General features: G+C 40.7%; 1 protein-coding gene across 3 annotated transcripts; it reads left to right on the top strand.

Moving 5' to 3' along the window:
* The first annotated feature begins 3,288 nt into the window (after positions 1-3,288).
* cplane1 (ciliogenesis and planar polarity effector 1) lies at positions 3,289-24,136 on the top strand. 3 transcript variants are annotated; one of them, XM_088071371.1, is made up of 50 exons: positions 3,289-3,407; positions 3,742-3,895; positions 3,996-4,131; positions 4,217-4,336; positions 4,631-4,863; positions 4,989-5,092; positions 5,172-5,328; positions 5,437-5,540; positions 5,959-6,141; positions 6,719-6,968; positions 7,071-7,253; positions 7,458-8,245; positions 8,714-8,904; positions 9,042-9,122; positions 9,209-9,373; positions 10,327-10,491; positions 10,573-10,804; positions 10,906-11,039; positions 11,131-11,348; positions 11,434-11,598; positions 11,817-11,961; positions 12,048-12,157; positions 12,248-12,397; positions 12,498-12,609; positions 12,977-13,292; positions 13,377-14,489; positions 14,865-15,016; positions 15,095-15,180; positions 15,269-15,333; positions 15,924-16,194; positions 16,285-16,641; positions 16,743-17,372; positions 17,466-17,647; positions 17,727-17,814; positions 17,912-17,996; positions 18,631-18,765; positions 18,951-19,013; positions 19,117-19,202; positions 19,515-19,752; positions 19,876-20,135; positions 20,251-20,350; positions 20,517-20,696; positions 20,841-20,883; positions 21,000-21,131; positions 21,221-21,398; positions 21,487-21,542; positions 21,618-21,785; positions 22,573-22,709; positions 23,120-23,391; positions 23,496-24,136. In XM_088071371.1, the coding sequence occupies exons 2-50, from the start codon at positions 3,815-3,817 to the stop codon at positions 23,649-23,651; spliced, it is 9,756 nt and encodes a 3,251-aa protein (XP_087927497.1). In that variant the 5' UTR covers positions 3,289-3,407; positions 3,742-3,814; the 3' UTR covers positions 23,652-24,136. The 3 variants fall into 3 exon arrangements, with proteins under 3 accessions (XP_087927497.1, XP_087927496.1, XP_087927495.1); XM_088071370.1 differs by having other exon boundaries at positions 10,324-10,491; XM_088071369.1 differs by having other exon boundaries at positions 10,324-10,491; positions 21,218-21,398.
* The last annotated feature ends 4 nt before the right edge of the window (positions 24,137-24,140 follow it).

Here is a 24,140-nt window from a genome sequence, read left to right as displayed (position 1 = left end):
AATAGTAATTATAGAGTAATTACAGAGTAGACTTTTCTTTTTCTTTTCGATGCAGAAAGAGTGTTGGGAGATTTACAGACATCCTACAGCCTTAAACTACTCGTGTGCCATGATCAGTGATTTACAAATTGAGAAAAGTTTTAGTAAAAAAACCTATTGACTTCCATATAGTGATGCAATTAGCTAATGGTATTTTATGCTAATTTAATTGTTTCTCTCTTGATAGGTGGTCTATATCAGTTTGCAAATTCAAACCAAGATGCGTTTGACTTTAATTTCAGAATAAAAGCTCTTGTAATATTTGAAAACATTTTATTCATACATTTATACACTGAATGTTCTTGCCATACATGCCTCAGTTATGCTATGTTTACCTGCATAAAGACTTTTTCCTGACTTTTCCTGACACACAGAGTCAAGACTTTAGCTATTCACATGATTAATCTCATGCAGATGGACTATAATATCTCAAGAATAGGCTGATACTTTGCAAGAGAAACATACTATATCAGAATCACAATCACGTTTTTGGCTAAGTACAGTACAAATAGAAAGAATTTGACTTTTGTTTTCATTGCTCTTATATTTTAATGGACATAACAGCGAGGAACAAGAAAATAAAGCTAAACATAGAAAGGACTAAGAACACAAGTATGTGAAAGAATTATGTTCATATAAATATTATGTAAATATATGATAAATAATCAACTTTATTCACAACGCTCTTTACAAAACAAAGTTATAAAGTGCTTTACATGGTTGATCCTGGATTTAAAATAATTCTGGATTTAGGCAAATAAAATCAGGCAATTTCTACACATACAAAGGAACCACGATAAAGATAAATACCAACAATTAAACCGATGAGCAAAGTTGGCAACTAACTGCCCTGAAGGTCTGCCACTGAGGTATGCAAAATCAAAGAATGAGAATAATACAAAAATAAAAGAGTACAATATACAATGACAATATCAGATAGAAAAAACCCAATAACAATAATAATACTCAGATACATATAAATATATATATATGAAGCGACAGCATTAACTAACAAAAAATGAGACAAAAAATATATAAGATCTTTATATAATTTAAGTGTTCTGAAGGTTGTAGGTTATACGATAATAAATAAATGGATATACCTGAGTGTGTGAACTATGTTCATGTTTATATACAATATATCCAGCCTGCAGGATTTATATTGATAGTGACAGAAAATGTGCATGGTAAAATTGTAATCTGAAATAATAATAGTAGTAACAGAAAACAGTGGGTGTTTGGTATCACAGGGTTATTGATTGCAACTAATAACTGTTTAGCAGACTGATGGCCTCTGGAAAGAAACGGTTCTTGTGTCTGGTAGATTTGGCGTGAAGTGTTTTGTAGCACCTATCAGAAAGGAGAAGTTGACACAGTTTGTATCCTGAAGGGTCTGCAGTGTTTTTACCTGCCAATTTCCTGAACCAGGAGGTGTTGAACTCCTGGATGGAGGGAGCGCTGGCACCAATGAATATTTCTGCAGTTCTGACCCTCCGATGAAGTCTATGCACATATGCAAACATTTGTAAACCTGTACACAAAAATACACAAAAATGCAGCTACCAGTATACAAAAAGGAATAGTTCAAATCCTTCACCTACAGCCAGATTTTCCCAAACAATAAACTCATAAGCATCATTTGTTTATATTTGATACAACAAAACAAATTGGTCACAAAAGAGTGGGTGAGCTTATATTACGAATGCACAAAGTCTTTATAGGTCTGTAACTTTTTTCTCTCAGACTATTCCCATCCTGATTATCATTCTTTTTTGGCCATGTCACCATGCCCTCATGTGATGTCAAGCTCTCCAAAATGTACCTGGCAGTGACAGTAATAAAGTGCTCCATCTGCGCCTGACAGGCAGAAGCAAATGAACCAATTAAGGTCTCCTCTTTCACCTATCGGCTGCTGTCGTCTTCATCATGATGAAAAGGAAAGAGAGCAAGGGTAATTAAATACCAGCAGGGGCTGAGGGCAAACCTAATAACTCTCTGTAACAAGCCAATAAGAGACCTTATTGCTCGAGAGTTCACACAACCCCAAAGCATGTTAATACTGAAGAGGAGCACTTAGTGCACACAAACATTCAGACAGTTAATAGGCCTCCATGTTCCTCGGAGGAAATTGACCTTGTGAAGAGATATCCACAATAGCCCAGAGGCAAAGTACAAAAAGCCTCTTATGCCATAGTTTATCTACCACAGTGATCTCTGCTGCTCTGGTCTAAACCGGCTTTCATGTGAAATCAAACATTTTACTATGCTGGGTATATGTACTTATATTGCTATATGTTGTATGATTGCCATCTGCTGGCAAAAGTATACTTGTGCAGCAATACTCTGAAGCATCTGTGAATGTGCAGTGCACCTTGGCAATTGTTGATCTCAACAGGACTTAGCTGATTAAATTCTGGTAAAAAAAAAAAAAAAAATAGATTAAAAATTTGCAACCCATCCTCGTGTTTTGTCAACAAAAAACAAAATTAAAAAAGCTAACAAACAACAAAAAACCCACCCCCACGACCTTGTAAACAAAGCCATAACCGATTCAAGAAGTGTTGCCACATGATGAAGTGGCAACAAAATGCCCTATCAATCCTCAGGCTACCAAGTCAGTTAAGTTACAAAAATTTCATTTTAGTTGAGGCTGAAAGTCCTGTAAATTGTCAAGATTCTGTTTAGTGAAATTCTCGACCATAAATATAGTCAGACTAGATGTTTATGTGTGCATATGATAAAATAAAACAAAAGAAAAACAAAACAAAACTGTATAAAACTGCACAGGTGGGATGAAAAAAATCCCCCAGAGGACTTGTAACAGGACTCCACCTAACATTGAATTTCAAGATAGCTGTTTATGCTAAAATTAATAATAATAATATTAATAATAACAGCAACAAAACAAAATAAAGAAAAAAACAGGATCACAGTAACATATATTTTCAATGCTGACATAAACTGTATCATAATTCATTTAATAGGCTACTGTGATGGCTACTTCTTCAAGAAAAGTTGCTCAACACCAAAAATAAGAAGTGACTTTGGAGCTGATCTGTTCCCAGGAAAACATCATGCTAACTAAACTCCGCAAACTAAATAAAACGTTTATTTTAAATTAGGTTAAAGTTGTTTTTGTGATGTTTTGGGCCACAACAGAGGGCAACATTTACAGTTTCCTCTCCACGGGGCGTCGGCTACGTCAGTTAAATCTACGTTCCTACGGCAACGCTTTGAAGCTTCCTCCAAGGGGATCATGGGAAACAACACTGGGTACTGAAGCGGAGGGAGTTTCGAAATATTTTAAGATTAGCAGCGGTAAAACGTGTAATACTATAGTTATATCAACATTTCCGCGACCAAATGATGTGAGTATTTGAACATTTGAATACAACATATATAGCTGAAGTGCACGAGTAGGGCTTTTTTTCGGGACAGATGCTCTGAACAAAATTAGCAAGGTGGCTAATGCTAGTCAACGGTGTGGTTAACATGGGTGATGTTTTTTGTTTATTCAGACAACAGGTAACAATAGCTTATTACGCGATGCGTTAAGATTGTCATTAAATGTCGCATATAGCTGTAAACATATACACATTTAAGAGTAATAGTTTAACTAGTAACCTAGCTGATGTGATTGTTTACATTGCAGCGGAAAAAGGTGTAGCTTGTCGGCTAATCTGTAACGTTTTGCTTGTCTAGTGGGATCCTGCAATCTCTTCGAGCTATTCCTCGGTGTATTAACAAGAGTAAGAACTGATGGTGTCTTTTAAACATGGAGCTAAAGTTGGAGGTTGTGTTATCATCCAGCATCAAACGGAAGAAACCATGGCCTCGTTTCTGTTGGCTTGGGAAGGTGAGGACTGTAAAGTATTTCAGCCACAGACATTAAACTTTGCTATCTTTGTCTGAAGAACATGACTGTGAGTCTCTGTCTCTGTCGTGTCCCTCTTTAGGAGAAGGAGTCTGTGTTCCTGTTAGATGACAAACGGATCAGCGAGATCAACATGGTGTCTGGACGCACCAAAAAAAAGACTCCTAAACTTCATCCTTTGCTCAACAGTGTGGTGACAATGGCTTCATCCCACAATGGTGAGTTTATTGTGTAAACTCAATGCAAAATACAAGTAGCCTGTCAATTCAGAGAATAAATTACTTGTGTCTCATTGTTTTTCAGGTATGTGGCTTTGTGGACTTTTGGTCTCAGGAGAGCTGTTTCTGTGGAACAGGGATAAAGATTTGTTGAAGACTACTGCATCAGTCCCTGAAGTAGTTCAAATGATGACTGCTTTTCAAGGTAAGCACTGTAGATGCATGTAACAGGAATATATAAATCTGTAGCTATTTGCTTTACTATGAGACCTTAACATACGGTCACTTGGAAGATGTGTGTGTGTGTTCCACATATTTGCTTACATATTTTGTCCTGGATATAACAATGGCAGCAGATTGTGGCTGGGTGTTTGTAAGGTGATCTTTTGTCTTCTGTTTTTTACTTTAGCTTCTTGTAGAATATCCCAATTCAGGTTTTGATATTTAAATGAAATATTTAGTCTTTAATCCTTTGATTTATGTATTTATGTTTTTACAGGGAATGCCACACGACTGTCACTCCAGGTTTCCGGGGATGGGATGCGTGTGCTCCTGGTAGCCATTATGGGGCAAGTGTTCTTGTGGGAGTGTATGGATGTCAGGGATTTGACAGGGTTACGTGATGGCACAGTCAGAGGACACTGGGCACATATACAACCTCTTGAAGACTCCATTCTGCCTTCCTTGCAAGACAAAGAAGCATCCCAACACACCATCTTCATCAAAACAGAGGTCTGTATACATATTTAACATATTGTGTCGTGTTTCACTAATTTGCACAATTCCAAAGACCTGAACTCCATACTTCATTTTCAATAGGTCAATAGGTTATGTTATCTTTCTCCAAACTCCCTTAGGTTATGGGTGATGCCTGCTTAACCGCCTTTGTGTTCACATCTGGGAAGAAGTTAGTCATCACCTGCCTGAAAATTCAATGGGAAGAAGGTCATGTGAGAGTTGGGTGAGTGAGCAGGTCTATACAACAGGCTGAACTGTCTTTGGGTATTAAAGTGGTTAAAAGTACACCTTTATCTTTGTAGGTCTTTGGGATACAGCATACAGTGGGCCACCAAGACATACCCCATGTCTCATCTCACTCCGCCCTGCCAACCACTGAAATCCAGAGGGGCCTTGGTGCCAGCTTTCTCCCCAGATGGCCAACTGTTAGCCATTGTTCTTAACCAGAGAAAGCCTCAGGTGAGGTCTCTCTCTATTTTTTACACATCTTTATATGACTTTTCTTTCTGTTTCCATCCATCTTTAGAAATGTCAATCATGATTAATATTTTCTGTTGTTGAATACAGGCTACACAGGTCCTCTTCGTGAGCACACAGAATTTTGTCTCAATATCAAGTGACCTTGGAGGATGTGGAAGTAAGAAATTGGAAATCCCCTCTAAATACATAAGGTACAGTATGCATAAACAAAAACCGGAAACAGCTGTTGTAGTTGGTATCGTGCGGTAGTTGGCCGATGAGAGGCTTAACCTGGGGCTCAACATTTGTTAAGTCACACTGTTTAAAATATTGCTGGCGAAGATTTATGACTCAGTCTTTACTACCTGAAACAAACATAGTGGTGTTAACAGCGTGTGTGCATTCAGCATGCCATTTTCAAACTGTCTACAGATAAAAAGAGGATGATTACTTCCTAACATAACCAGCAAAGACATCAGTATCTGTAAAGTTGTATCAAGACCGCTAAGATGTAAAACACCAGAAAAAGATTGCCTTCTAGAGTTTTTTTTTTGTCTTACTCTAACTTCAAGTCTTTCATTTACAGTGTGTATTTATGTAGAAATGGACTTTACATTTCCTCTCTTTTAGGTCGTACTGGGTGGGCAGTGTAAGCTGGTCTCCAGGTGGACTTTTCCTGGCCTGTGTTCTGAAGAGAGGCTCCCTTCTTATGTTATCTCGCCTTGGGGGGCTTCTCACTCTAACAAGCCGTGGTTGCAGTATTGACTTTGGTCGCGCACACTTCCTACCTCTGCACCCTCTCGTCACTTACCGGTACACATATGAGACATTTTGCCTATTATTTATTCATTCCTGTTACAATCTCTCATCTGTGATCATCTTTGCATTTTATTGCTGCACTTTAATTTTTCACAATGCCAAGTCCTTGCCTCTCTGTTTTTTCACAAGAATTAAAGTATAACTCTAGTGTGAGTCCTTGTAATGTTTTATTATGTTTGATCTAGGGCTCCAACTAACAATTATTTCCTATATTGATTCATCTGCTGATAACTTACCCGATTAATTGTTAGAAAATGTCAGAAAATGCTGAAAAATGTTTGTTAGTTTTTTCTAAAGCCAGTGATATCATCCTCAAGTGTCTTGTTTTGTCCAAATCACAGTCTAAACCCAACAATATTCAATTCACAGTGATATAAAAGAGAGAAATCAGCAAATCCTGAAGAAGAGAAGCTTAAACAAGAGAGAATTTTGTGTTTTGGCTGTAAATAGACTGTCAAGATTATTTGATGATCAAAAAAGTTGATAAATGCCATTCGACTAATAAGTTAATCCTTTCAGCACTAATCTAATGTCTGAAATAAGAGTCTTTTTTAAATCTCTTCCTCTTCAGGGCGCCAGTATCTGCAGGGAAAGGGGAGGCTTCTCTCTCCAGCTCTAGCTTGTCAGTGCGGGATGTCCTGAGGCAGCGCTACTCTGTGACCTGGCATCCACGGCTGTTGTACCTCATTGTGTCTGATGGCTACATGGCAACAGTTATGAGGGTGCTTGATAAGCCTTCTCCTACCCTGTTGCTGAAAACACTTATAAAGGACACATGCCAAGATCTTGAGAAGGCCAGCCGGGTACTCGATAAATCACAGGTGGTAAACCAGAGACTCCTGGAAGTTGGAATACTCAGCTTTGGCTTTTCTATGTACTTTCTGCAGGACTATTCTTGACATGTCATTATTTATATTTTTCAGATACATGTGAGGGCGTGGCTGGAGTCCCTATCGTGCATGAATCTCGACAGCAGCCTTACCACATGTCAGCCCGACACTGCAGACTCTGTGATTTCAGCAGCCACAGATGGATCCACTTTGCCACTTTTCCTACAGGATCAGGGAACACTGGGTGGTACCAAGGAGCTTCTTGAGAAAGTACAGGTTGGTTTAATAGTATAAGTTAGAAATGCTTAGCTTTGGATTGTGGTTTGGTGTGTAGGCTATACACCAATTTTGATAATGGTGAAAATCAAGTTATAGTTCAAGTGATTATCCTGAGTGATAATATGTCATGGCTGCTGTACTCGTTGCTTTCTTCACTTCTCGTAGCTGTCTTTAGCCTGCTGTTTTTGTGTGGTTTCCTAGACGTTCTTTGAGGATGACTCTGATGTAGACGGACCTCCTGCTGGTTCCCATGTGGAGGATGGCGGCCGTCTAGAGTTTGCCTCAATGTTTGACACACTCCATGCTCTGGACACACAGACTGACACTGGACATGTTACTAGCCCAGATTATGAGGATGACTTTGTTGAAATGGGGAGAAAGACACGTCATCTTCATCGTGAGCTTGAAAAAATCCAGACTAAGCTGTTAACAACATGGGCTCTCAGCATATCTCTAGGAACTGCTGTAGAAAACAGAGCTCGTCTGCTGAAGCATACCCTCTGCTGTGTGGTGCGGCTTGCTGCTTTACTCCATCTGGTCCCCAGTTCTGAGAACATAGTGAAAAAGAATATCTCGGTTTCTACTCGCCTGCTGCCCCTTCTCAAAGCCCTTCTGGTTTTTCTTCCCTGGGATAGCACTCACTCAGGTGGGCCACACTGCCTGGGGCTGGTGGTAGAGCTCAGTAAACGGCTGATTCGCCTCCTGCTGACCCCTCACCCTGAGTCCCACCAGACTGGTCACTGTCAGTTATCATCTCACAGTCTGTCCTCAGTCCTGCTTATTTTGGAGCTGGTCTCTGATTCTATTGATTCCACCTACAGCTTGCAGCAAAAAACTGTCTGGTTCTCTGCAGCAAAGAAGTCTCTTTCCGAGCTACCACAGCTCTGGCCTTCCGATGCACACTATGTGCGTCTGTTACAGAACGAGAAGGAAGAGAAGTCCAGTTTTGTACATCAGGCACAACCTTGTCCCCAGCGACCCTCCAGCAGGTACAGACCATCTCTCTGGATATATATATATATATATATATATATATATATATATATATATATATATTTTAAATGGGCAATTATTTGTTGTCACTTTTTGTCACTGCATGTCATGTTTTGGCTGGAATGTAATGTAAAACGATTACAAATTATAATGTAAAATGATTATAATGATTGTAGTGTGAAATAATATTATATATTATATAACCAGTATAACTGATTTTGTTTTTAACTCACTTATTTTGTTTCTTTGGGTTGCTGTTATTCAGGGTTATCCTTTGGTTGAATTAGGATAGGCAAAAATAGGCCTTGGACTAACGCCTATTCCTGTTTTGGTTACTAAATGAAAAACAAATTGTGAAATAATCTGTTTCGCATGATTAATGTAACCAAAATAAAATTATTCATTCATTCATTATTTATTCACTATCTCAAAGTCCAACAAGATTGGTGATTTCTTTGTGTCAGGTTGTTAGGAGTGTGGCAGTGGGTCTACAAAATCACCCAGCAGTATATGGTGGAACTGAAAAGCTTTAAAGGATGTGACGGTTGGGAGGAGGAACAGCAGCAGCTGTCTGCCATCATGTCCAAGATACAAACAGCTCTGCAAGCCACAGGAGAGAAACTCGAGGAGGGACCTGCACTGCTGAGTTACCCAGGTCTGTAGCAAAATGACTGTCTATCTAACCATAATTATTGTACCAGTTACAGGAGATAAATTGGGAAGTTTGAATCAAAACAAAACAAACCTGAATGATTACTGTTGTTGTTTAGTATTTCACTTCTCTCCCTCCAGGTGAACATCTTTTCCTGTGTGGCTCGTACCTAAAAAGTGCAGATACTTTGCGGTCACAGATTTGTGAGGAGAGCAACAGAAGTAAGAACCACTGCTCTTTTTCTCTATATAATTATTCCACATGGCGCCATTCAATCTGAAAGGGTAATCTTATATCTTTCTGTTAGGCTCTGATCCAAGCGTCTTCAAGGAGATGCGGCCTTGTCTCGCACTCCTATACAGTCTGTTATTCCAGTATCGTCTGAGAGAAGCCCAGGAGTTGGGGGACCACATGGCTCAATTGATCCTGCGCAGGGCTGGACACCAGAAGGACAACATGACCTACATGACAGGTCAGCCACCGGCAACAATACCTCAGTGTTTTAGAGGGTTTCCATGTTTGAGTCAGTTCATGAAATCAAGTAGACGCCACATAATCATCTGTCATGAGATGCTGAGGCAACTCAAAAGGTTACAGTGTGTCATACTGGCCTTTAAGTAAACTTTGAATGTCTCACTGTAAAGGCTTTATTAGCAAAAAAAAAAAACACTCCTTGGGACAAGGAGACATGTCCTGTCTTATTGTTGATGTGCTTTATCTATTCCCATTATAAGGATTGACCAATATTGGTTTTTCAGGACCGATACTGATACTGATTATTAGTAGATAATGAGACCGATAACTGATATTTGGAACCAATATGCATTTACAAAAAAAATGAAAATCTTTCTGTCAATATTTAGAGTTTGGAATATAACAAACTTCAGCACAAACTTTCTTTTAATGCCTTTAGCAAATGTATAATAAAAACTGAAATGTCAAGTGAAAATTTAATAAAAAAAAAAAAATAATAAAAATAGCTCCCTAAGGTTTTACAAAGTAAGAGTTCCTCCCACGCTGACACTTTCTTTGCACTTTTTTACTAATTAATTTAATTGGTAATCATAAAAACAAAATTCTGATACAGATAATCAGCAAAATGCCAAATATCGCTACCAATAATTGGCCAGGCCAATAATATGTAAACCCCTACCCATTATCTTTCTGAATTATGATTGGGGTAATGGGGAAGATGTCAAGCCTTTTGGCATAAATCAGTCTGCAAAGAATGAATGAATCCATGTGCAAGAAACTTGGGTCTTACTCCATGATCATCAGCAGGTTGACATGGCACATTCTGCTGCATCGCCAGTGGCCTCAGTCTCGGGACAGCTGTTTTAGAAATAACTGATGTGCCTCATCAATCATAACCTGCTCACTGTTGCTTAATTTACATATTAGCTCTGCCTTTATGCTCTGCAGCAGACACACTTCCTTGCCCGTGGCTGCCAATGGACCTTCACAGTGATGTTGCTTGCGCCGTGGTTCAAACCCTGGGGAGATTCATGGCCTCATATTTCACCAACCAACCCCTCTACATCCTGCCCCCTCACCATGTTGCTGTCCTGCCTCCACTACATCTACCTCATGGTTTGTTTTCCATAATTTTTTGTCAGTTTACACAAAATTCACGAATATTATATTGCTATTTGGTAATGTGTCCCTTCTCAGCTCCTAGCGTTGGACGCTTGGTGCCACTGTGCCAGGAGGAAGTGACTAGAGCAGTGCGACAACAGCAGCTGTCAGAGTTATGGACAGTTGACTACGCCCAGGACTTGCTCTTATTAGGGGGTCTGCTTCCTGAGACTGTGTGGTTGGCTTACCATCTTGGGGACTGGAAGACAGCGGCCTCTTTGAGCTTGGCCTATACAAATTACTGCGCTGACCACTTTGACTTCACTCGGTCAGTGTGAAAGCATACACTATAATTACAAGCATAAATTCAATTTCAAACTTTTAACACGCTTGTTGTCATGAACATCTCAATGACGTCTTTTATGACAGGCTCAGGAGGAGAGAGCTTCACCTCCCAACAGCTTTAGAACCAGAGAGCATTTTTCAGGTTGAGTTGGACTGTCTTCTCGGCAAGTCTGCCTCCCAAGAACACGGATATGACGATGGTGACAAGAGCTTTACAGGTTGGTGATATTTGAAAACTGTAAGATGACCACAATGCATGACAACCCCTTTGATTTGGATCTATGCTTTGTCTCAACTCTTTTTTACCAGAACCTTCAGAAGGAGAAGACCGGGACTTGTTACAGGTTTCAGTACAGGAGATTTTAAAGGCTTCAGTCATGGCTGGAGTGAATGTTGTGTCCTCACCCTTGTCTTCCTTGCTGGACACAGCCAAAGACCTGTGTTCTTGCCTGCCTGCCTTAGTGCCAAATGGGCTGTATCTGCCTTCCCCCCCTCTTTATTGCCCTCAGCCCTCTCCCAACACACAGGTACATAACATAGATCAACTTTTACATGCAGCATGTAAATATAGATAGATTATATAATTAAATGTTGTGTGTGTCTCATGCTTAGGACCCAGTAGGGACAAGAGGGCAGTTTGCAGAAGTTGCATCACGTCACAAAGTGTCTGCAGTTCTCCAAAAATTGCTGTTACTTTTGAGATCTGCACGTTGTTGCCACCCCGCTGCCCAGTGGTACATCAGCCATCTGCGCCATGCCAGACACATACTATTTAAGGTACTTTTTGGGCCTGAAGGGTTTTATCGAGTTTAATAAGAGTATTAAAAGTCCCCAAGTGTGGCTGATATACTTTACATTCTTTTTTACAATTTAATGCATTGCACAGTTTGTTCTAAAAGACTTTTTTTCTGAAGAAATACCAAATCTTTTCTATTTTACTACACTTTAATTGTTTCATCATGCAATAATGTAGTAAATATTATTATTATTCTCAGATCAAGAGGAAGTACTCCTATCCATCAGCCACTGAAGAAGAGGCTTTCCCAGAGGGCCTGATGAAGTTCGTCACCCGTAGTGGATTCTTCAGACGGGGGCCGAATAAAGACCGTCACCTTGACCCTGACACCATTAAAACCATCAGTAAGATGCCTCTCATAGTGAATTGTGTGTATCATAAAAACTATGCACTTTCAAATAGTACTTATTATCTATATTTCCCCTCCAAGTCTGTTTCAGGGAGCTGTGTGGTTTATGCTGGATGCTTCATGTCAGGGATCAGCTCTCCATTTCTTGCAGGAAGTATCAGGCAGCCAGACAGCATGGTGGAGATGAGCAGGTATTCCACTTGTGTTTAATTGTGTGACATGTTTATGTAGGAATATGCCTATTGTGTTATTAAATATCTGCGTCTAATTGTGTTGCTTAGATCCCTGGTGGTTCAGAAGTGAGATCTACCTGTGTCGATGCTTTGCGCTGGGCCTGCCGCCTTCTGCCTTTCTCTGGCTTCCTCAATGCTGAGGAGATCCTCCAGGACATACTGCTCAGCCTTGTGTCTGAACTTCCTCCTCTCTCTCTGGTGACTATTTCTTGTCTTTTTTTACAAAAAAAGTGTTTATTGAAGCAACACATAATGACTTTGAGTGAGTACATTTCACATCATTGCTTGTTCTTCTTAGGTGGCAGACACGCTGGTACGAGCTTTCCCAGAGGAAGAAGAGTCTGTTAGAGTCCCTCTGAGAGAAAAGTATAACTCACTCCTGCAGAGACTGAGGCAATGCAGTGTAATCGGTAAAAGCACCTTTGTTTATTAACACGTTGCTTTGAAGCACTATACAGCACTTATACTGTAGGACTGCAGGTTTTTTGGACATTGATATTTTTATTTAAAATAGATGTATGTGACATTCAGAGCCTTAATACAGCAGCAAGCCACTATTTGCTTTTCTGGAAAGACACATCGCTGTTGAGTTTTTCAGATTTATTTTTTAGCACTTTGAGCACCACAAGCTGAGTGCCCTCTAATTCCATTATAGTTGAGACTGATTTCTCCAAAACTCTGCATTTAGATTGATGTATTTTTCTTTTTATCCATCATTTCCTAAACATTTTAAATCTAGTGTAAATGTCACTCTATGTTATTTTGTTTGTTTGCTAGAGGGGGAAAAAGAGGAGGTGGACGAGTTGATGATGATTGTCATTCAAGAAAAATTCAGGCAGAGGAGAAAACATCTTGGGCGTTTGACGAGGCACCTGGCCCCCCCTGAGCTCCATCTGTGGGAGAAAGAGGTTGAGGAGGAGGACAAGGGAAGCAAACATGGATTGGCCATGTTGAGGCAACTCTCACTGGGCACCACTCTGAGCACCAGCACCTTAACCGACTTTGGGTTCCCCCCAGTTTACAGTGACGGAGACACGGTGGATAATACATCTGAGACTATCTCTCCTGAAATGCACAGCAGAGCCACGACAAGGTAGCCAGTATGGAACAGCAGTACCCTTACGCTGAAGTGTTATGTATCTGTGTTGTGGCTTATTCTGTGCTGTGTTCTTTTCAGGAGCGAAAAAGCAAAAAATACAAGAGACAGAGAACGTGCAAAGAAGTCCGCTGTGAAGATTCAGGAGGAGAGTCACCTGTGTGATGCCAAGGAGACTGAGCAGCCCTCTCTACCAGTGGTTGGCACCTGGGAGTTTGAGCTGGAAGATGACGAGTATCTAAATTTCCTTGAGCTCTTCCTCAGCTACGTGCTAGAGAAGGATAGTGCTGATGGAGGGGACTCAGGCAGTGAACTTCCTCTGTTGAAGGGCTTCTCCTCCCAGCTGAAGGAGAGAGAGTTACATTCTCTCACCTTTGATGTGCTCACCACTATCCATCGCCGTCAAAGAGATGCGCACCATCCAGCGAGAAAACACCAGGGCAGTGATCCTCCAGTGTTCAGAGCCGGCTGCTGCTACAAGCCAGCGAAACAAAGTGCAACACCAGATATGCAGACTTCCTCCGTCTTGAGTGAAGCCCTCGAATCCAGAGCTGGCTTGTCTGCCAGCTCTCTTCCTCGGCTGAGAGAGGGCAGGCAAAAAGGTTTGTTTGGGCTCCGACAGCAAAAAAGTGTGCATCTAGGCCAAAAAGTGAAGGAGGGGTGCTTTAGTTCTGAAACCAGCCCCATTCGAAGTGCCTTTCCCACGGGGCAGCCATCAGAGAGCATGATTCTTTGCTCCTCAACTTCTGGTGAAGCGGTGAATGAACTGCAGCAGGGTCTGGACCCTCAACTAGAGGCTCAGTTTCCAAAGCTGGGCAGGCTGCTGGAGTGGATGGTACGCTGGGCTGATCGGAGGGTGCTGCTAGGACATCATGGCAAAAAGAAGAAAGAGAGGGGAGCAGGGGATGGTGGAACGGCTGATGAAGGAGTAGTGATCCGTGTCAAAGCCTCGGCCCCTGCCGTACTCACTTCCCTCAGCTTGCTGGAGCGCAGGTACATCGCTCTCCTCGGGGCTGACCGCTACAGTGCCCACATCCAAGTCCCAGAAACACAGTGGACTGTAGCCCCAGTGCTGCAACCTGAGGCGGATAGGAAGCTTCATAGAGAGAGCAGTGTGGATACAGGCTACCCTGGATCAGCCAACACTCCCATTATTGGTCTGGATCACAGTCTACAGCAAGAAGATCTGTCTATGTGAGTGCACCATGTTGTTGTTGTCAGTGGTTTTACGCCAACACATGCCAGTGATATGATACTTGATGCTGACTGAAAAAAATGTATCAGCAAAAATAAACCAACTTTTGCACCTGACCAGATGTATACTACTTACCTTTATAGTTGGCTGCATAGCTTAATTAAGAAAAATATTATTTCTCCCCAAATCTGTCTTAAATTTGGTTAAAGATAATATTGAAAAAGTCTTAAAAAGCATTAATTCTAAATATCTGATACCTGTAGACAATTGTTACATCTCAAAAACAGTTTCATACAAAACAGCATTGTTTCTTTTCGTTTAACTGTAAATGTAAACAACATACTGCATCCATATATTATTTCTTTCCCCTACAGTGGCTCTCGTACAGATGAGCCAGAGGAACTGACGTTTCACAGGACACCTCTTCCTAATGACCAGGATCTGCTGATCTGTGAGGCTCAGCAGAGACAGTCCACTTCACAACAACCATTGCTTGATGATTTAGATGTTACACCTGAAAAAGAAGGTATGATGCTAACTTATGTTTGATCATCAGAGTTGCCGTAAAGCAAAGAATGTGCATTGATGTGTTTAATGCTTGTAGGCAAAAGCAGTGGCAGTGAAGGCCCGGAAGTGTCGTCCTCTGCTTCCAGTGAGAACATTTCTGGAAACATCTGCACACCTGAAACGGTGAATATTATCCTTCAGGATTCTCATTCTTTATTTGTGTTGTCATCACTGTCAAAACACACAAATAGCTTGTTTTTGTTCTTTGTAGAGTTTAAGACTTGCAGACTTGGACAGCTCTGAAAACGCTGAAGACACGTCCAGTTTTACCTCTCTGTGAGTTTTTAACCCTTTGAAACCATGCGCGACGCCACTTGTGCTGCTTTCAGATGCCTTTGACAAGTATTTAAACCTTTAAACCCAAGCTAATTGGTGCCATTTCTTTCAAAAACATTGGGGAAAAGGAAATGAGCAACATGGTAAGAAATGTTTGACAAATTGCAAGAATTTTGTAGATTTAGAAAATTATTTTTTATTTAAAAAAGCCAGGTAAAAATTAAAAAAGCTATGAAAATCTGTATTGTATAATTCTTTTTCTTTTCTTTTTCTAAACAAATTATCAGGTTATTTTCTTCTATATTTTACTAATTTGTTGCTAATTTTTGGCTCGTTCTTTCGCTGCTCATTGTCTTCTCTTGAAAGAAATCAAGTTAATTTGCTCAGATTTTAAAGGGGTCATGTAAATGAATTTTCTTTGCAAGAACAAATGTGAATGTGTTAAAGTCTTATACCCTACACTATGAAATTATAAGATCAGAATGAAACATTATCCCTGCTGAGGTATTTCTACAAACGTCAGCCAGCCAAAACATACAAAATCATTGTTGACACTGGGTGTTGAATTTGGCCTGTTTTTGTTGTGTAAGCCACAGTCTTGCTAAGAGCCTACAAGATTCCCCACACCCAGAACGCCAAACTCTTCCTACTGTCCAACCTGAGGCAGACGTCCATGCAGAGCCTTCTGGTTCAACTGGAGTGCTGCTCCCCAACACACTTGTGGATCCTCCCAGCTGTCAGCCACAAACCTCCACGTCTCGTGCCCCCACTGAAGAGTCCACAGCTCCCAATCCGCCACTATCCACTGAGACTCCGCAAATGCAACAGCGTCTGGGTGAAGATTTATTCAGACTGGTTCAGGTAAAAACAGACAAGCCAAAAGGAGAGGTTTGGAGATACAACAGACTTCAAATTGACTCCAATCTGAAACATTTTTGTCCCTCATTACAGAATATCAACTACGTGAGCCTGATGGAGGTTTTGGGAGCTTCGTTTTCAAACCTGCAACTTGCCCACCAGAACTCTTCTTTGGCCCAGTCTAACACATCACACCTGAACGTGCCACCATCTTATGTGGCCAATTTCATCCCTCAACCAAGTGCCTTACCTTCGAAAAACACAATTTCTGTGCCATGTCAGACTGAAGCATTTGTGCCAAATTCAAGATCCAGCCATCCTCAGTCCAATCAGGCCCCTGCATGTATGTTTGCAGACCAGACTGCCGTCCAGAACTCAGGAACAACCTCTGCAACAGGCGGCCAGCATCATGCCACCTCCACTGCTAATGGTGCAGGTGTAAGTTATCAGGTATAGCCTAAGTGCTTTAAGTTTTGTTGCATTGTGCTTCTTTCCACACTATAAGTACGTCCCTGTGAAAACACGCTGAATATATTTTATTTTTTCTTCAGGAAATGCAGCCACTCTCTATTCAAGCAGTGTCACCAGAGGAGAGCAGGAGGTTAATCCCACCCTCACAGGGGCTTCTGGCCACTGCTGACAGCAGTCACACTTTTCACAGTGCCCCTGTATTACTGCCTTCTAATGGCAGCATGCAAAAAGATCCTGCTCCCCGGGTGTTGGGCCTGAAGTTACTGCAGCTCCATTGTCCTCCATTGCCCCAGCAGGGTGCCCCACACCATCCCCAAGGCTCTCAGACGCCTCACAATGCATCCTCTGCAACTATGGAATTCCATCTGCATAAGCTTAAAAACAATAACCAAACTGCCTCGGTTCCAAAAAGGCTACTCAATTTTAATCCTCCACGTGATCCAACTCTGAGGAACTCTCAACCCAAGAGTCAGACGTCAGAAAGATGCAGGGAGAAAGGGTTTCCTCTACTTCCTCCTGCTTTGCCACCTCACACACCTGCACTGGTGCAAGACCTTCGTCTGCTGCACTTTCAGCCTGCTCCACACAGCAACACAACGTTCCCCAAACTACCCTTACCACCTCCATCCAGGCCCACAAGTTTTGTTTCAGTTCCAAGGGGAGAAGCACCTATGATCAAGCTTCTACGTCTAGACCCTGAACCAAAAATGGCAAGCAATATTTCCATTATTTCAAGATTTTAAAATTAGGTATCATTAAATCTTGCATTGTAGTTTATGTACAAATATCTGTCTCTGCCACAGACGTTTCCCGAGGCAGCTCCTTCAGGCCAAATGGTGCGTCTCATGTCAGTGGAGGAGCTGACGAGTTCAGGGATCGGGAGGCAGAATGCTGAGGCGACTCGACTGCGGTTGCTCAGAGTAGACCCATCTACTGACAGCGCTAGAGGAGCTACAACTTCTCCCAGCTCCAACTCCAGCAAGAGGCAATTGCATACTACTTTTCATCTTGCTTTTTTTAAGCTGATTATTTTACTCACTATACTCTTTCTATGTTGTTTATAGACAGAAGAGGAGAGAGGAGAAAGCGGAGAGGGCAAGAAAAGCAGAAGTCACATTCAGACCAAATGACTCTGTCATTCCCACACTTGAGGTAGAACAATATTGATTCTATTAAGTAGTAATTTTGTGCTACTGCTAATCTTTAAGTGTAACTCCACTATCATCTCTTTGTTCCAATATATCCACAGCCAACAAATGAGCCTTTAAATGAAGAGCCTGCGCCCGCAGAGGAGATCACCACTGCAAGAGATGTTCCCAATTTTGCTCAGTTTGGTTAGTTTCAAATACATATTTCATCAGTTAACAAATACATTAAGAGTTTTGGTCCAGTCACCAGAAAAAGCAGCAAGCTATATTCAGTGTTTTGCCTGTGTCCTCTCTAGAGGGTGGAGTGAAATGTTAGCCATCATAGAGAGGAGGGAGAAGCAATATCTTTAATTATATATTTAAATTTGGGGATATTAGTGCATATTTTCTGACAGTTGCTCCTTGCAGACAATCATAGCTTTGCACTTGCTTTTACCAAATATTTGACTGAAGAATGAATAAGGAGAACTTCACAACAACATCATACTTGACGTTGGTGTGAATGTCAGAGTGTTTCAGAGAGTTTGATATCTGACACAGACCTCCACAGTTCTGATGAGGTATACTTCTTCCTTAATTTGTTAGCACTAAAGAAAGGGTTTACCTTCAGGCACTAATGGAAAAAAATGAATTCTTATTGAGTTTTTATTATATGTCAAAAATTACAACAAATCACAAAGAGAGGACAGAAAGATACATGCTCTCTTTAATGGCTCGGCACATTCTGATGAATTGCATCTTTTGACATTTTGGAACATTACGGTGTTGTGTTTTCAATTCTGTTGATGAATTGTTGTTTTTTTTCCTTTTTAACTCCCAGGGTCCTTTGATTCTTTGCTAACTGGTCAGAGATTGTTGGACAGGGCCGAGTCCACTTCAGCTGAGCTCCATGCGTTTGCTTCCACATGTAAAAGACCCCCAGAGTGCCATGATGCTTTCACCAACACAGACCCAGGTGAGTCGGAGTTTGGGTCAGGATTTTTACAGCTAATATTGCGACATTTTTCACAGTTGTAATGTTATTACAAAGTTGTTGGCTACATTTGTAATGGAATGAAATGCTTTTATGTATCAATGAGAAATAACCTAAATTGGATCTCTGTTTTGCAACAAATAACATTTTAATTGTTTTTCTTTCAGCTTGTCCTCCTAAACTTGTGGATAAAGCTGTTTCTGCCTCTGTGACTGCTAGTAGCCCTAAATGTAGGTGGATTTGAAATCAAGGTTCAAGGATGCCACACACATTTTGTTGTGGACATAATATAGAGTTGAGCATTGTGTGTTTGTGTGTGTTTTCTACATCCAGCACACACTCCAGGAAATCTGCAGTTTTTGAACGAGCGCCTTGTTCAAGAAACAGAGGAGATGCAGCAGAGATCAGAGCAGAATCTGGTAAGAGGCCAGACATTTCATTAAAATAAAATACAAAACACGCTCACTCATTATTGTATGTTGAAATTTGAATTTGCGAACACAAACTTACCCTCCTGCCGCTTCATTGACTGTCGTATAATCTTGAGAATGGACCAACAAGGCACATAATTATGGCATTTGTAGTGATCATGGTCTCCTAACTTCATATTTTAATTTATGTTCTTTGCACAATCACACCTTTTTTATACAATATTTACATTTGAGCAAGGGGTTCATGTAATTGGTGGATATTTAATTTAACTTCTTTTTCTCTGTCATTGTGTCTCTAAGGGTCTGGGTGGCCGCCAGTTCTTAAGTGTTTTGGATCTAGAAGACAAAGCCCTGCACCAGGACTTGACGTGCGGTCTTAGCTCAGGAGCACAGGATGTTCCTTCCGTCCGCCCTCCTTCACCCACTTCTGCTCAGCTTCATTTACTTGCTACCTCTGTCATAAGGAGTGCTTCTGCTGCTGATGATCCACAACCCTCAGTCACAGTTCAAGAGGATCTCGACTTGCTATCTCAAGCAGGTCTTTAAATGTCTTCATATTAAAGTGTTTAATGCAGTTATGTCTTTTTACTGTGATCAGTGGTGAAGCACAAATAGTAGTGGTAAAATTTGCTCTGAATATCTGCTGTCCTGTACATTCTAGATATCCCTGAGGAGCTACCGTCACTCAGCCACAGTGAGCCCAACAGGAATCCAGAGAGAATCCCTCAGCAAGACATGTTAGATCCGCCTGACTCTGAAATCTGTCAAGCCATAAAGACACAGAGGGCTACACCCCACAGTGCCTCATCCACACCTCCTACAGTCTGGTTCTCCTCCCGCCTGTCAGAACTGGACGCTCAGCTGGCTGCTCTACAGAACATAGCAGACTATCTGGAGATGGACTTTTCCAACTCCAGGATGGTATATAAGCCTTTTGTTTTTTTGTATTTATACTCCTTATATTATTAATGAGACCCAAAATCATAAGTTAGCTTTGATGTGTGACAACATATGTAATGTATCATTCTCTGTGCAGCTGGTGAACACCATCGAAAAGCTCACACCAGTCTCAGCTCCTGATGCAAGGACTACGACGGCAGTGAAAAAAACAGTCAGACTGTCTGTCCCACAGGGAGGTATGACCTAGAACTATTATTCTGCAACAAAAACCAAAACTTTTTACATTTTAAATTACATTCCAAGTCTTTGAAACCTGGATACAAAAAACAAAGTTGAAAGTTTCATTGAGTGTTATATAATACTTTATTCTTGTTTTAAAAAGACATTAATTGTTTCTAACAGCATGGTTACCACAACTGGACACTTTAACTGAGCTGAATGCCTGTGAAAAGGAAGAAGAAAATCCGGAGGAAGATAGTGTGGTTCATAATGACTCCTGGGCTCCTGAAAGGAGGCCATCTTCTCGTTATTCCACTTCTCCCGATCACCAAGCTGGTCCATCCTACCTTCACACCCCTCCAAGTAAAGATGCAATCAAACATTTTTCAGTTAAATAGAAATCAACATAGAAATATAGATGGACTTTATTCTTGTATATCCAGATACATGTTTATTTTTTTCTATCAGTGTTAAAAGTTACAATTTCATCTGTTTGTGCTTCTATAGAAAAGAACGATCAGCTGACTGAGGCATCTGGAATATCTCCTGTGTAGGTTTAAGAAGTCTTAAAACCTTGTTTTGACTCAAATCTGTTGTGGATGTGCTTGCCTCACTGCAATTTCTTCTATTTTACAATCCCCTGCCCTCCACCTGTCCCATTTCTAGATGTGCAGATGAGAATCTGGGTCAGACTGAGTTATCTGATACGGCAGAAATCTTAGACGAGTTGGTGAGGGAAGGCTACATATCCTTGACTGACCTGGATTTGTCCACTTCACAGACTTCACACCATAGCAGGTATCTTCTAAATTTCAGTAATGTCAAATTGACTATCTAAACAGCTGTGATTTATCACTGAGCTGAGATGTAATGTGATCCCCTAGCAGGCTGGAGCCGCAGCAAAGTAGCAGGATGTCGCAGAAACGCGGCCTCCTAGAGGATGAGAGGAGAGAGTTAAGGATCTGGATGAGGAGGAAGCAGAGGGAAAGACTGACTGTTTATCAAAAACACAGAGAGAGCCTGAGGGAGCAGGAGCGCAAACCCTTTTCTACCTCTGGAACAGCAGTGAGATATGTTTTCCTCTTTACAAGAATTGATTCTCCATTGTAAGCTTTTTAAAATACTATATCCACATTGTTATTTGGCCCAGCAGAAATCAACAAACAAGAATCAAGCAACCGTTTGGAGAACCAGAGAGGAAAAAGAAAAGTATGTACCTGCTAACATTGTCTGTGCACAAGAAACATGCATATTCATAACTGTTATTCTAATTTGATGTAACAGGTTCATGTTGCTGGAGCAATACAACCAGAGGATCCATAATGCCTGTTCTTTGGCTGATGACTTCACCATTAATCCTCCAACCCTGCGCATTTCTTCAAAGACTGAAGTTAGTCCAGCGGCCCTCACTACAAGACCCAACTCCGTTCCACCGCCTGAAAGCACTCACAGGTATCTGATGCAACAGTAATCTGATCAGTCTTTCTCATTAAATTACAATCGTTCTCTGATCTAGCATTTGAACAGGAGTTCCAGCAGACCTTTAAAAAAGTCTTTGAATTTATTAATCTAATAATAAGGCCGTTATTGGTATTAATTAGTTTTAAATTAATTTTTCAAAAGTCTTAATGCTTAGATGTGGGGAAGTAGGACTTTATGAATCTTTTTTCTGATGTTGCATTGTAAGTAAAAAACAAAACCAAACAGGTAACATCTAAATTTTTGCTAAGTAATTTAATAAATTCCTTGTTCCTTTCATGATGGGCATCCAAGGGGTGGAATCTCACATGCAGATTGAGAAACCCAAAATCATCTTGAAAACAAGCCAGAAATGCCAGATATTTCCCACTGTAACCCAAATATATACCTTTATGCTGATAAAATAGGTTCATTGTTTTACATGTGTTCCACTCTAAAAAGGGTTATTTTTTGTAGATAATGTATCTTTTTCACTGGACAAAAAAGTCATGTTTTATGTTACAATTTATGTCAACATTTCTGCAAAGTGAAAATGTCCTTCTTCAGTTTTGTTTATGAGAAAACCCCGGTCTTAAACTTTATTCCAAGTGGCATTAAAAAAAGTCTTAAATCTACCTTGCATCAAGCTGTAGGAACCCTGAGAACAAAAATTTTATTTATTATTCCACAACAACCAGGTTCGGTGCAGACCCAAACCTCATCATTTTAAACATCTGCGGTTAGATAATTTGGTAATGCAGGCAATATCTTTTTTTTGTAGAGCAGGCAGTGTGTCTGCAAATGATAAAAGAAGTCTTAAGTCAGGACAGGCTCAAGCTCACTTTCGTCCATGGACTGCTGAGACGCAGGGACGGCCTTCAGAGGACTACCGCAGGAGACTCGGACTACATAGACCAGGTATCGTATGTGAGTGTGTTTACATAGACATGAATAACCTGTGTATGATCGGCTTTTTGGAGTATTTTGTTTGTTATGTTTGACCATGTAATCAACATATTCCCTGCATGAGAAACCTGAATGCTAGCTTGAGTATTCTCAAAGAAACTTGGGTGTATGCGCAGAATGTAAAAAAAAACTGATTTCTCTGTGCTCATGTAAACACCATATCTGGAATATGATCATAATCAGGATAAGCCTCATTAACGGGTTATTCGGCAGCAATGTGGTTGTCCTCTATAACATGCTTACTGAGATGATGAGTGCGACAATCATCCTGTAGATGCATTTTCACACTACTGTTGAAACAATATCATCATCTAACATCCACTAAGCTTTTTTATGTTTTGTAAATGTTTCGTTCGATTTAGTGACCTCTCTGCCAAGGGACCGTCTGTCTCAGGTGACCAGACGTGGCATGCTAGCACACACAAAGAGCCAAACAGACAGCCAGAGTGAGGAGCGGCATGTCGGGCAGCTGAGAAAGACAGGGCCAAACAAAGGTCCTTCAAGAGGGGCGGCTGTAGGGAGAGGGACCCTGAGGGAGCAGATGAGGATGGAAGAGAGAGATGACGGGAACCTTTGGGAGCCAACCTCTGAACTAAATAGGCTGCTGGACAAAGAGGAGTCCCAGTCTAACATAGTAAGAATCACATTTTTTTTATCACGTCATCTTATATATGCGAGGAATGTAACTAGATGATGTAGTTTAATGTCCAGCGTCATTCATTGTTCGACACTTCTCAGGTTTTGGCCAGATTGCAGGATGAGCAGAGTGCTGGTGCCAGAGCTAGTGTGTCGGCGATGGACTGGCTGGACAACCTCTCTGAGACCGCCAGCAGCAACCTCAGCAAAATAGACTGGGCCGCTATCGAGAGGCTGGTGGCTGAAGAGGACGGTTGAGCTGGAGTGTCTCGAGGAAAGGACAACACCACCACGTTGTGACTTAAGTAGATGTTATATTACTATAAAAAAAACTCTTCCAATATTGTATGTGCCTATTGAAAATAGTGTGATTATAATATACTAAAGCATTTAAACTTATAATATAGATTTTTAAAATAAATTTGATATGGTAAGCAGTGATATTAACCATCAAGCCAGATTTATTTTTATTGGTAAAGCTGCAATAAATCAGATGTGATGTAATCACTCTCATATAGAATTTTTAATACAATATTTGTTGCACTGACATCTGCAATGATGTCCTCTTGAAAGTTTAGGTTTGTGCCATTTGTGCATTGTCTACATTTATAATTTATTTTTGTACAGACTTGACCGTCCCAATTATTAATTATGTGGATTTCAGCCTTTCAAAGCCATTTTTTCTTATTGTTGTAATTCTAATAATGTGTGATAGCTCAAATTATTTTATTGCCTTATACAAATGAT

Source organism: Plectropomus leopardus, chromosome 20 (assembly GCF_026936395.1).
Source record: "Plectropomus leopardus strain MGB_pleo_1.0 chromosome 20, ASM2693639v1, whole genome shotgun sequence".
Taxonomy (NCBI): Eukaryota; Metazoa; Chordata; class Actinopteri; order Perciformes; family Serranidae; genus Plectropomus; species Plectropomus leopardus.
The sequence above is the reverse complement of the archived record's forward strand: the minus strand, read 5'-3'. Positions and strand labels throughout refer to the sequence as shown.

What these genes read in the sequence shown, in the direction of transcription:
- cplane1 (XM_088071369.1), top strand. Translation starts at nt 3,815, where the DNA reads ATGGAGCTAAAGTTGGAGGTTGTGTTATCATCCAGCATCAAACGGAAG. An exon ending in GAGGCAATGCAGTGTAATCG is followed by an intron (nt 12,610 to 12,976) that starts GTAAAAGCACCT and finishes TTTGTTTGCTAG; the next exon opens with AGGGGGAAAAAGAGGAGGTG. An exon ending in TAGACCCTGAACCAAAAATG is followed by an intron (nt 17,373 to 17,465) that starts GCAAGCAATATT and finishes TCTCTGCCACAG; the next exon opens with ACGTTTCCCGAGGCAGCTCC.